This window comes from Indicator indicator, chromosome 10, assembly GCF_027791375.1.
Source record: "Indicator indicator isolate 239-I01 chromosome 10, UM_Iind_1.1, whole genome shotgun sequence".
Classification (NCBI taxonomy): domain Eukaryota; kingdom Metazoa; phylum Chordata; class Aves; order Piciformes; family Indicatoridae; genus Indicator; species Indicator indicator.
Window position 1 is genome coordinate 26119778 of NC_072019.1, and position 12051 is coordinate 26131828.

At 42.3% G+C, this 12051-nt stretch overlaps 1 protein-coding gene across 5 annotated transcripts in view; it reads left to right on the forward strand.

Moving 5' to 3' along the window:
- The window catches only part of NFIA (nuclear factor I A), a 246013-nt gene that overhangs the window by 216195 nt on the left and 17767 nt on the right, over positions 1-12051 (forward strand). For 3 of the 5 annotated variants that reach the window (XM_054384295.1, XM_054384294.1, XM_054384296.1), the window contains one exon: positions 6179-6270. The exons of the other annotated variants lie outside the window; for them this stretch is intronic. In XM_054384295.1, coding sequence (XP_054240270.1) covers positions 6179-6270 — 92 coding nt within the window. The remainder of the gene's footprint in view (positions 1-6178; positions 6271-12051) is intronic. 5 annotated transcript variants of the gene reach the window in all.

Below are 12051 nucleotides of genomic sequence, written 5' to 3' on the forward strand. Positions count from 1 at the left end.
CTACTGTTCAGGAGATTCGCACAGGTTCCAGGGGACACCTTTAATATCTGGTAGTTCTGGAGAGTTTTGCATTGCCTTCTGCTATGCGATAGCACACAACTGCTAACTCAGCAAGATGCTCTGGCTTGCTTTGAAATTACAATGGGTTTTAGTATGAGACAGTCTGGTAAGATCGTGAACACGACCTTCTAGAACCAGGACTTCTAAAATTGATCAGCAGATTTTTGTTGAGCTAAGGAGTTGATTCATTGCCTCCCCTCCACTACTCTTTCTGACCTTAGCCCAACACTTCCTCTATCAGGAAATTTTGACGCTTTCTGACGGAAGATACAGTCTTTTAAATCCTATCAATCAGATTTCAATGGTGGAATCTAAAAGGTTAATATTTAGTCATGGTTATCACTGAATATAGTCAGCAATGCCTTACTAGTTCCTTGTCTTCAAAACTGGGAAAATTGAAACTAGGTCAGTGTGTATTTGTCATTACAGTTGTGACTCAGTTTACTGGCAGCGTGTGGTGTCTAAAAAGCAAAAAAAATCCCCAACATCGTTTTAGCAGTAATCTTAATACTTAATTTTTATGATACCGTGGTCGTGTAAACAAGCTAAATGCGCGTCTGGCCTGATTCTCAGCTGGCAGGAAAACTGGTGTTTGTCAGCTGAAGTTCGCAGAACACCAGCCATCAGCATCGGCTCGGGCTGGTCACTGCGGCTCAGCATTCGGCAGACAGCTGCCATGTTAATTGGGAATTGAGGTTTTCTCAAGAGCAGCCAGTTAATGGTATTTAAACAAAAGATTAGGAAAATAATTACTGTTTGTTAATTAGCTACGCCGATGTCTAAACATGTAGCTCTGTACATATTCAGGCATGCATCTTCCTTTTGGGTGACTCGAGTTGTAAAGAAGCATATAATTTAATTTAGGGACACATTTTACAGAGAAGTGGATTATAGGAAACGTTTTCTAAGACAAAATATTGTGTATATACCAAAGTCAGTGGAAGTGGCTGGCCACAAAAAGAGTAAAACCAAAGTTCCTAGGCTCGCAGTGAGGGTTTTCCAGAAGGGCCCACTGGACACCATTGAGTGTGTCAGTACCAACCCTCTATTTTTGTCTGTGTTTATTTTGGCCTTAACTAAATATTAGCCCTCAAACAGCAAGTGCAGATTCACCAGAGTTTCATCGAAGCCACACACATAAAAAGGTGTTTTCCATGGTTACAAACCGCTCGGGTGCACTGGTTCTGGGAGCGTCACTGGATTATGGCTGATTGCCCCGCAGAGCTTGAGGATATTGGAAAGTCACTTGTGCAGCAAAGGCAGGAGTGATGTTAGATTTGGCCAGACTCTTTCCTTAGCTGTGCGGAGGAGAATGAAGCCCCCACCAAGGAAATGGAGTGAAAGGGGTTGGCATTTGCTCCATCCTCCTTCCCTTTTTTGGTCTAGCAGAAAGCCCTCTGCAGAAACAAAATGCAGTTACGGCCCTACCAAAAAGTGGAATATGGCCCTCCTGAGGAGTGCAGGAGCCAGGAGCAGCTGTTCAATACAGCACGGCCTCCTGGGAATGCAAGCTAAAAATCACAAGGTGGTTAATGATTCTCAGAGCAATAGTGAAACTCTCCAGCTGTGACATTAACCAAAACATGAACATTAGTGCTGTCCAAGGAAGGAAGAGCCCCTGGAGATGCCCACTGGGGGGATTTGCTGCTACTGGGTGGCCAGGCATGCTCTGGGAGTTGAAAATTTCAGCTGTGAATACTATCCCTTTGGAAAGCCAGTGTAGATTGGATTCAATGAGGTTTGGGGAGGGTTCATTTTTCCTTTATAAAAAGCCTTTTCAGTAGAACAGATCCACGATATCAGAAGCAGTCCCAAAATTATCTTATGTCAGATCTCTTCTTGATTTTGTTTGGTTGGTAACCCAGAACAAACACTACACAATATTTTCTTGAACTTGACAGTTTCTGGGTTTAATATCTCATTTCCCAAAGAAAACACCACCTCTACTACATGCCACTTGGACTTTATCACTCTATCACAACTGAATCTGAGTGCTAGAATCTGTGGCCCTCATTCCAATGCAGAGTCTAAGACACTGCCATCTTGTACACCATGATTTCTATAGTGTATTTTTAAACTAAATGTTATTTTCTAAGGTTCACAACATTAGACAGGGAGAAACTTAGCTCTTTTCCCTTGTTGGGCAAGATCGTTATCAGTTAATGTCCCTTTGCACAAAGGAGTTTTTGTGTTAAACAGCACTTGTGTCTTTATGAGAAGAATGATCTTGTGGCCATGGTGCTGGATTCATACTCAGATTGGATTTCTCTACCTTTCTCTGCTGTGCATTGACTGAGCACCCTCTGGGCAAGCCATTTTAGCTTTCTGCTCACTCCTTTCCCCATCCATAAAAAAAAGGGTGATGACTGTATCATTTAATTTGCTAGAATTTGCAGTTCCCTCTCAGACACTCAGCTGCAAAATGCATTGTGATAGGAATTGCTGTATTGCACCATGTTCCTCTGGTTACTTCTCTCTCTACAGCTCCACAATAGCTAAACTGACTCCCAGTTCTTTGCAAAACAGTACAGCTCTTGACAGCGAGCACATGCCCTCTTGGTCTGCAAGAGTAACCTAGCAGTAGATAACCCATTAGGCTATCGCTCACCCAAATCATCTTTACCAACCAACAGTTTATCCTATTAATCCAGAACTGTCTGATAAACCAGCTCCTATATTTAATAGAAATTATTTCAGGAAAGTATATTTTAAATTAACATTCTCCTACTGCAGGCAACTTTAAAATACGTTCTCAAAACTGTTTGTTTGTCTTGCCTTTCATACAATTTCTTGCCATTTTGGGTAAATATCAAAGCTGTCTGTGTGAGCAAATGTTCTTTCTCTGCCAGCTCCTGTTTTGCTTGTTCCTGAAGTGAGGCATCATAGCAAATTTGTGGCATCACACTCATTTCCTTGGCTATGGGCTATGATGTTGCAAACAATCCTCTAGTGAATTCCAGTAGCAGAAAGACTAGGCTGGGTAAGAAGATGTTTCTATGTAAGCCCAATAGGCCAGCTATCAGCCAGTGTAAGATAATGTAGATCTAGGCAGTTCTGAAGCAAAGCTGATAAAGATCAGGAGAAGATCTGCCTTCTGTTCCTTTCTGTGCTTTGGCTTTTCCCTTGCCTGAGATGGAGTTTGAAGACCCCATCATAGGCCAATCATCAATGCCTGTATACTATAATGCATGTATACTATACATGTATATGTATACTATACATATAATATGACCCAGCTTTAACCAGCGAGAGCAGTTTGCCCTGTCCTAATCTCAGAATAGAGGGATCAGAAGTGGTAAGACTTCCAGGAATCCCACCTCCATCCAAACAAGGGTGTTTATATGATGCCAATCAGATATGGTTAGAAGCTGGTGATGCTCTAAGAAATGATCTGTAATGCTCCCTTTTCTGAACCAAATTTCACCACAACAGGAGGCGCTGCTAATGTGGATTCCATGTCAGCTTAGTGTTCTTAGCCAAAATGGCCCCTTACAATCTGCAAACATCTTGTGACATTTTACAGTGAAGTGGGACTACCCTGTTGAGAAAGTCCAATGTAAAGCTTGCTCTACATATATCTAGTTTTGGTACTTCTCACTTCTTGGCTCTAGCAGGTATATGACCTTAAGGAAATACCAACCTGACATCCAAGTGTTTTCAGAAAGCAAGTTAAACATAGTGTGGAGCATTACAGAAGGAAGGTATACATAGTAATTCACCAGAAAGGTTTAAGGAGACTTTTGTGCATATTAGATAGTTTTCAAATGCTTTAAAGTTTTTGTTTGAACAGAGAAGCCATTTGAGACACCGTTCTGATGCTTTCCCTTTGATTTTCTACCAAATATCACAGCTAAAGTATCGGCCATCAGGGAATTGTAAACAAGATCTTGAGTTCCTTCCCTTCTGAGTGGAACTTACCTGTTCCAAGGGATTAAATGGCTTCTCCACTCATTCTGCTTCCGTAAAAGTAGACCAGCAGAACCAAACAACAGATGTTTGATTTTCAAGCTTTAAGTTAATTTCCCCTGTTCAAGAAGGGGAAGCCTTGCACAAGATAGGGTTCAGTTGTTAGTTAAAAAGAAAACCCCACATCGCACCATAAAACAGTTCAGAATACGTGGTACTAGCCACAAAGCTATACCCTTTGCAAATATGTGGCTTCTTTGACTTACTAAGCAAATGCACGTGGTAAAAAGGCCAGGAGAACATCTCACCAGATCTACTCAGTTCACTCCTTCCTCAGTTTGCAGATATGAGTAACAACTGGTGTACCTGCTCATACTCTAATATGCATGCTATCCTGCAATTTGCAAAACCGTCTCAAAGATGAATCAGTGCACTTCAAAATTCCTTTAAAACTCTCTGAAGGAGAGATGTTCCTTGCATGATTTCTGCAAGTGCAAGCAAAGTGTGAGCTTTTTGGAAAGAAAAGCTCACCTCACTGGAAACAATTTAGAAGAATTCGTTCTTCAAAGTCAGCAGTACCATTTCTCCCTTCAGAGCAGTAGAAAATTAAGAGAGGCACTTCCTTGGGTGGTATCAGGGGAATGCCCGTTGAGAAAGTGAAGCTGTCTGATATTGTTGTAAGAATCAAGAGTAATCATGAAATGTTTATGATATGACTTGAGTGGAGAGCAAAAGGAAGGACATAGTCCTGCACGCTCACAGACTTGGGAACTCCTCGCCAAAGGGCTTTGTGGGATGGAGAAGGTTTGCATGAATTCAAGGGCAGACTAGGCATCCATCAATGAGAAATCCCTTGTGGGCCATTAAATAAAAGGAGTCCCTGAGCTGAAAATAACCAGAGGGTGGGAAAGAATATGAGAAAGTAAATATGTGACCTGTTTTGACTCTTCCCTGTGTGTCTGCTTATGACCTCTGTAAGAGAGAGGACACTGGATGGGTGGAGCATTGGTCTGATCCAATACAGCCTTAAACCAAAGGCTCCTCCAAAGTCTTGATTCTTCACCAAAACTTTTGCCTTCAGAAAGGCAACTGACGTTCATCAACAACAACTCAGTGTCCTCCCCAGCTCTTTACTCACTTTATTTTGCTCTAACATTGAGGCCTGAACATTGTATTTGGCCTGACTGGAATTTGGCAAGTAATTTTCCTTCTAACGTTTTTTTTGTCTCTTCATTGGATGGTTAGATTGTCTGGGGATTTTATTCAGCAGAATGTATTCACGTAAATATATTCAAAATAGGTAGAATCACTGTTTGTATGAGGGCATCTGTTTAGGTTGTTTGAACTTATATCTGAAGATGCAGAAAACTGAACAAAGAAGAAGACTGCATGGGGATTTTCAGATGAGAGGAAGCCTGAAAATGCATTGAAAGCTTTTGGATGTGGAAGTACATGGCATTGTGGACAGTTGCAGTGGAGAATATAATGCAACAATAAAATCATTAAAGTACTTCAAGTTTGGAAGTAATCTGGGTTCTTGGCTTGGATTGCATTTAATAGCTTTACATTTATGGGAGCCATTCCAGTTTTTAAAGGCAGCTTCAGCCTGATTGCACTTACCACCCCAGTGAAACTGCAACCCATTAATTTTTTACCGAAAGGATCTTCCTAGTTTGTCAAACACATCAAGTGAACATTTTAGAGAGTGCAGACCACAGCAGTATGAAAACCAAAACTTTTGGTTGAGAGAAAATGCTGGATTAGCATGAAATAAGGGTCTGGTTCTTTTAATAAGCTGTTTAGTCATTTCACAGCTATACAAACTCCATCAAAACCAGAGTTACCACACATTTGAATTAAATCAGTCAGACAGTACCTGTAGAAGTCTCTTGTGCTATCCCAGTATGGGAAGTGCTCAAAGGGATTCTTCTCTGGGATGGAGAGCAGCGCAGGTGACCCCCAGCACGCTTCTCCTGAGCGCACATCATTGCCATCCTTCCTGGCAAGGAGCAACCCAGTCTCCTATGTGTTGATCTCCTCATCATTAAGACCAAGCCTTTCCAGTGTCTAAAACCAAACTCTCGCTCTCTAAAACGTTTGCACATTTCTATGTTAAACATCTGCTTAGGTGGCTCTGAGACAGTGTGTTTTGGTGTTGTTCGTGTGCAATCTAGTGCCGCTTCCTCAACGCATGTGTCCCTTCCCTTCACAGCCTACTCGACACCCAGCACCTCCCCCGCAAACCGATTCGTCAGTGTTGGACCACGGGATCCAAGCTTTGTAAATATCCCTCAACAGACTCAGGTGGGCCGCTTTCAACTTCTCTGTATGCCTGCAGCCTCTTCTTCAGTGTACTCTAACGTGTCCCCGCGGAGCCAGCTGCATTGCCGCTGTCACTTCACCCACATGGTCTCAGTAACTACAGTGAAACATCACCTGCAGTTTGTTTGTCTGTTGTGTTTTTTGGGCTTATGTAGTAATACGCTGCTTTCGTAACTGAAAAGATCTCTCTTGCTTGCTAAGATATTGGCTTCTAGCACACAGGGGTTTTTTGTTCCTCTAGGACTGGGTTTTCAAAGACTTTTGCTCCAGCCCATTCCCTAGGCAGTGCGTTTAACTGCATATACAAACGGAGCTCAGAGAGAACCCTCAGGTAACAGCACACCTTAGTTCCCCACCAGATACAATTGGAGACTGCTCCAGTGCCTTCCATGTCAAAAAATAGATGCCAGTTCCTAGTTGGCCATTTGCATGGGGGGCTTTGAGTGAGCAGGATATTCTGTAATTGCAAGGACATCTGTTTCCTTACACAAAGAGAAAAAAAGTCCAGTCAAGGCAGGCCTATAAAGCTGGGTTAACTGAATTCATAGCCCTGCTATGGTCAAATCAGAAGCTCAAGTAAACATTTGTGTTTCTTTAGGAAAAGGACGAGGTTTAAATGTGCTTTTTCCAAGCTGTATCAAATTCCCAGGGTCGATTAAGAAAATAGTTGTTGGCAGTTTTGTTAGCAGCTAATTTGAGCCAGATGTTGAAAAAATTAAGTCTGCGCCTAATATCACGTTATCATGGGAGAGAAGGTATAGAAAAGTGAGCAGAATGAGTGCTGTAGGACAACTGTAGTTTGTAGTTTTAAGTGATTGCTTGCCTATGTTACGATACTTTTAAAGGTCAACAACATGAGAGATTTGTCATTTGGGTTTGAGCTGGTTGTGATGACTAAAAAGTAATAATTCAAGTGGCTAGCGAATTGGGGAGTAGGACTCTAAGCTCTTGTAAGTTCTTTCTAATTGTTTATATGCATCTGAATAATTAGTGTACAGATTAATGGCTGTCACAGTCCAGGCTAAGCACGAAGGCAGACTGCTCATTGCGATAACTTCAGCACCTACGCTATCGATGACATGCAAGTCACTCGTTACTGAAGGTTTTCAGTTTACAAGGCTGCAACCAGAGGCCTGTGAACACAATGTGTTTTCTTGCTATCTGGTCTTTGTGTACCATTTGTTAGGGGCTTTAGTTTATAGCTCTGTCGACAGCACAGGTTAAACTACATTGAATCTCCAACCTTCTCTTCATTAAATAGGGTCACAGAAAGTACACCAGCAGTGCAGAGCAGGGTTTTTAACCCATCAGGTTCTGGGGTTTTTTTTCATGCCTTAACAAAATGCAACCTGCACCCCACTTTTTAGTGCTTCTCCTTCATTCGGTTCATGTACATGACAAGTCTTCCTGTGCTTTCACGTGTGAATCGTGTTTCTCCACTCACTTTGGAAGCAACTTGAATACACAGAAATACACTGGAACTGCTAAATAGGAAAGTTAAGGTATACTGCTGAAGTCCTTAAGAATTTGGGCTTTTCCTTCATACCTCAGGAAACTTGAAACCCTTTGGAGAATGCTACCTACCTTTTCCAGAAGACTTGGAAAAACTATTAGTTGGTATGTTGATTCTGTAGTAAGGCACAACAGTATTAAGTCTCCAAAATATTTTAAACTTACTTCCATCCTGCAGCCTAAGTTTCCCAGCTAAGTTGACTGTAAACCTTTATCCTCCTTATTTATTACTTAAATCATTTTAAAGTGCTCTAGCCTTACTTTAAGTGCTTCTATGTAATGCAGCACGGTGAATAACGATGCTGTACAGTGAAAAACAATACTATAGCACAGCTTTCAATGAAATTCAAACATGCTGCAGTGGGTAAGAAGGCTGACTTCCAGTCTCTGACTCCATCTCCGTGCTTCTATACATCATTACACCACCACGATCCACTTGATATTAAATATATAATTTATCAGCAAAACTTATTCATGAAACTTCTCTGAACTTGACTATGTTTTAAATCAGAGAAGTGAGATAAAAAACTACTAACTGCAATGATTTGTGATTTACTTAGTTTTCCTCTAAACAAAGGCATGCTTTTATACCCTTCTTGCAAGGCATTAGTGTATAGGGTGATCACTAAGGATATGTTCAAAATGAAAATATAAAAAAACACATAGATGTGTGTATTAAAAACAGCTGGAGTGGCTGCTTTCCATCAGGATTTTTATGGTACATTCAGAGTCAGCCTAAGATATGAGTCCTGAGGACCACTAGCTGCCAGGCCACACAGCTGTCTTAGACAGGAGGAAGCAGTGAATGCTCAGAAAGCTGAGCTTAAATATAAGGGTTAAACAACTCTCTACTGCTGGAACAACAGAATAAAAATGAAGACTGCATCTGAACATCAGCTTTTTTGAAAATTATGGCCCAACTACAAGCCCTAAGAAAGCCTTATGGTCAGCTTTTTGGTGGCTCTGATTTTGTCCTCCAAATGGTTGGGTCATTTGACTACAGGCTCTAGTTCCACACCATCATTACTGGTTTTCAAATGCCACAAAAGTGAGTCCATGCACCGGGAGGTGACAGCACCATTCAGCAGAAGTCACGTTTCCCATACATGGGCATTCACAGGCTTTCCCAGAACATTGGAATAAAATTGCAGACAAATGTACAACAGCGTGGCTGGGTTTGAGCAAGGAGCATTCCGTCCTGGGCTGTTTTTAAACAACTAAACCCAGTACATGCCTTTCTTAATGGGCGTTATAAAAATTAGCAGTAGACATTTCCATTAGCAGCGTGTTCTGATTTATGTCACATTGCTTCCAATATAATCCCTGAAAGGAATTTTATAAAATTTATATAATATTTCAGTTGACCTATGTCAACTAAGGTTACAGCAGCATGACAACTGCATGACAGAAGAGACTAGGAAATAACCTGCTTTAAGTCAGTAGTTCTGATTCAGTAGCAAAACCCTCAAAGGGCTGTTGGCTTTGTCTGGTTTTAGCAGCTTCAAAACTTTTCAGTGCGTTTGTTTTTCTCCTACACTGCCTCTGCTCACCCCATCCATCACTCTGCCACTCCAGTGGCTCACCGCATAATTGTCCTATCTGGGGGGATACATGAATCTAAATTTCTGTTTGAGCTATTAGAAGAAACACTTGGCTTGGCATCCTCTGTATATGTTGACAAAAAGGTGCAGGTGTTGTAACCTTTGCTTGATAAATCATTTACTTTTGCTACTTGACTCACAGGCAAGATGGGGGCATCAGCTTTTTAACTGCCTTCTCCATATGCAAATCAGAAATACAGTATGCCTGGGGTACACAGTCTTTAGTTTCAAAAGCAAGCTGGTCTAGATACCTCGTGACTAAGTAATAGATACGTCTCTCCTATTGCCAAGGTCTTGTAATAAGGAGAGTGGTAGAGGAATGGGAAAGTCCCATCACATTAATCAGGGAGTAGCCTATCACTAGCAACAACACTAATACAGACTTCTGAGTCTGAGGTTGTTATTTGGTTGGTTTTTCCTAACCAAGCGACAAAAGTAATTGTGAAACACAGCATATGTGCTCAGAGTACGTGCAGCTGGTAACAGTAAACTAGCAACCTGCTCTTTGTGAACAGAGTTTGCCTTCACTTCCCACTCTGAGTGGTGTTTACCTTCACTTCATTTAATGCCTTCGCTTTGGTCTATAGAACAAAATTCCTTTAGAGATCAGCATGCCGTGCTCACTGTGCTGCAGCTCCACTTCACACTAAACATTGTTTACTAGGCTGAGTCCTGTTTGCCACCTACTTACTCTGCATCTTCCTGGAAATTGTACTTTGGATGCTAAAAACAGCTCCTAAGCAACATGTGCCCACTCCAGCTAATCCCTGCTACCTGCCAGCAGCCTGTGTGCTGGAAGGTTACAGTGAGGTTATGATGATGCTCAGAGCAGAAACTGTGCCTCCTGCTGCAGGCACCCTGGTAGAGGATCAGCTCCTTTACAACCTGTGAGAAACTGTATGGTTTTCTTCTCTGCTTGGGAGAGAAAGTGTATCATACACCCTCTTGTCCAGCTGTTTCAGAAAAAGTCCTGTTTAATCTAAACATGCTTTGTATTAGGTCCACACCAGTAAGTTTCTAAAACTTAGTTAAGCACAAAACTGGATCTTTATTCCCTTACCTTTCTCTAGGAAAACATGAAACTATTTTCTAGAAGAAGTAGAAGCTCCTTCTGCTTCTGCACAATCCCAAAGCTACAATCAGATCATGGACAGTAAGGCAAGGTCTTGTCTTTTCAGACTTTTCCTGGTGATGCCCTGGAGCCACCCAGCTACAGTGGTGCTTGGGATAGAGTGCATCCCTTGTAAGACAAAACAATTGAAACAAAAGGCTCAAACTTACCTAGCACAACAAAGTATAAGACAAACCCCCAAAGTCAAACAAGCTTATCTGGGCAGTAAAACAAGTATGAAAACCAGCAAGGTCAGAAGCACAGCCATGCTCTTGCTACCAGCCTTTTAAAGACCAATGTACCAAAATGCACATTGTTAACCACATCCAGTGTAAGTCAAGAGGGGAAAGTAGTGAAGTTTAGCAAAATGTTTGTAAGTGTAAGGAAATTGCTAACTTTAAGTTAGCAATTCTATCTGCCTGGATGCCTTCCTGTGTGATCTGGTATAGGTGCTCCTGCTCTGGCAGGGGGGTTGGACTGGACGATCTTTCGAGGTCCCTTCCAGCCCCTAACATTCTGGGATTCTGTGATTCTTTAGATCTGCCTTCCCTGAATTAGACAGCGGTACCTTTACAGCTGCTTCTTTCAGGCTTTTCTTTATCTCTAGAAACCCACCCTATGCCTCAGGTGAATATACAAATCTAATTGTACAATTACTTTCCTTTTGAGAGACTATTTTTGCTTGCCCACAATCATTTTAGAGAGCAAAGTGCAGCCTGCGATTTTTCACTGGCAGCATTTTAAAATAAAGGGCATGAGTTAAAAATGAGCTTGATGCTGTGTCCTGTAGGTTAGCAGATGTGAGCTCTGTCAGACTAGGGAGGGAGGCAAATTCCAGAGTAGATAGTCCTTCTGTGATAACAGCCAGTTACTGCTGCCTCGATGCTTATTTCAGAGGAGTGTGGTGCAGGTGATGCCCCGCACCACGGATGGAGGTGACACAGGCAGGGGGGAGGCAAGGAAGCAGCCTCGAAGGTAGCAAGGCCCAAAAGCATATAGGATTTGTAGATGAAAGTCAGCACCTTGAATAGAAGCTACTTCAGCTTCTCCAGAGCTATCGCTCCTGCAGCTGAAACTGTGTAGCTGTTTTGTGCCCAGGTTCCATTGCCACCCTATGGAAGAAAGAAACCAGTGCACACAGCACACATTTGGCTTTTCACAACTCAAACGTGTGCCCTGCTTCACAGGGATTTTCCATTTTTGCTTCTCACTGAACCCCTGCCACAGTGCCTTGCCCTTTGCACCGTCAGGAGGGGACACAGAGCTGCTGGGCTCCCACACCGCCCGTGTTGATGTGCTTTATTAGTGAGTACCACAAGATACCCGTCTCTGCCTCTGCACCCTGCTCATTCTCTCGTGTTTCCCAACTCGCAGGAATGGCTCTGGTTAGACAGGCACCACCTCCTGCCCTTAGGGAGGAAGGGCAAGGTCAAGATCTGGTGGCATTGCAGCAAAGTATGCTAACAGCTGAACCACCACTTCACTTTGTGGGGCAGTTTGTGTTCAGAAGTGTATGGGGTGCATGTGGCTCCTCGTATA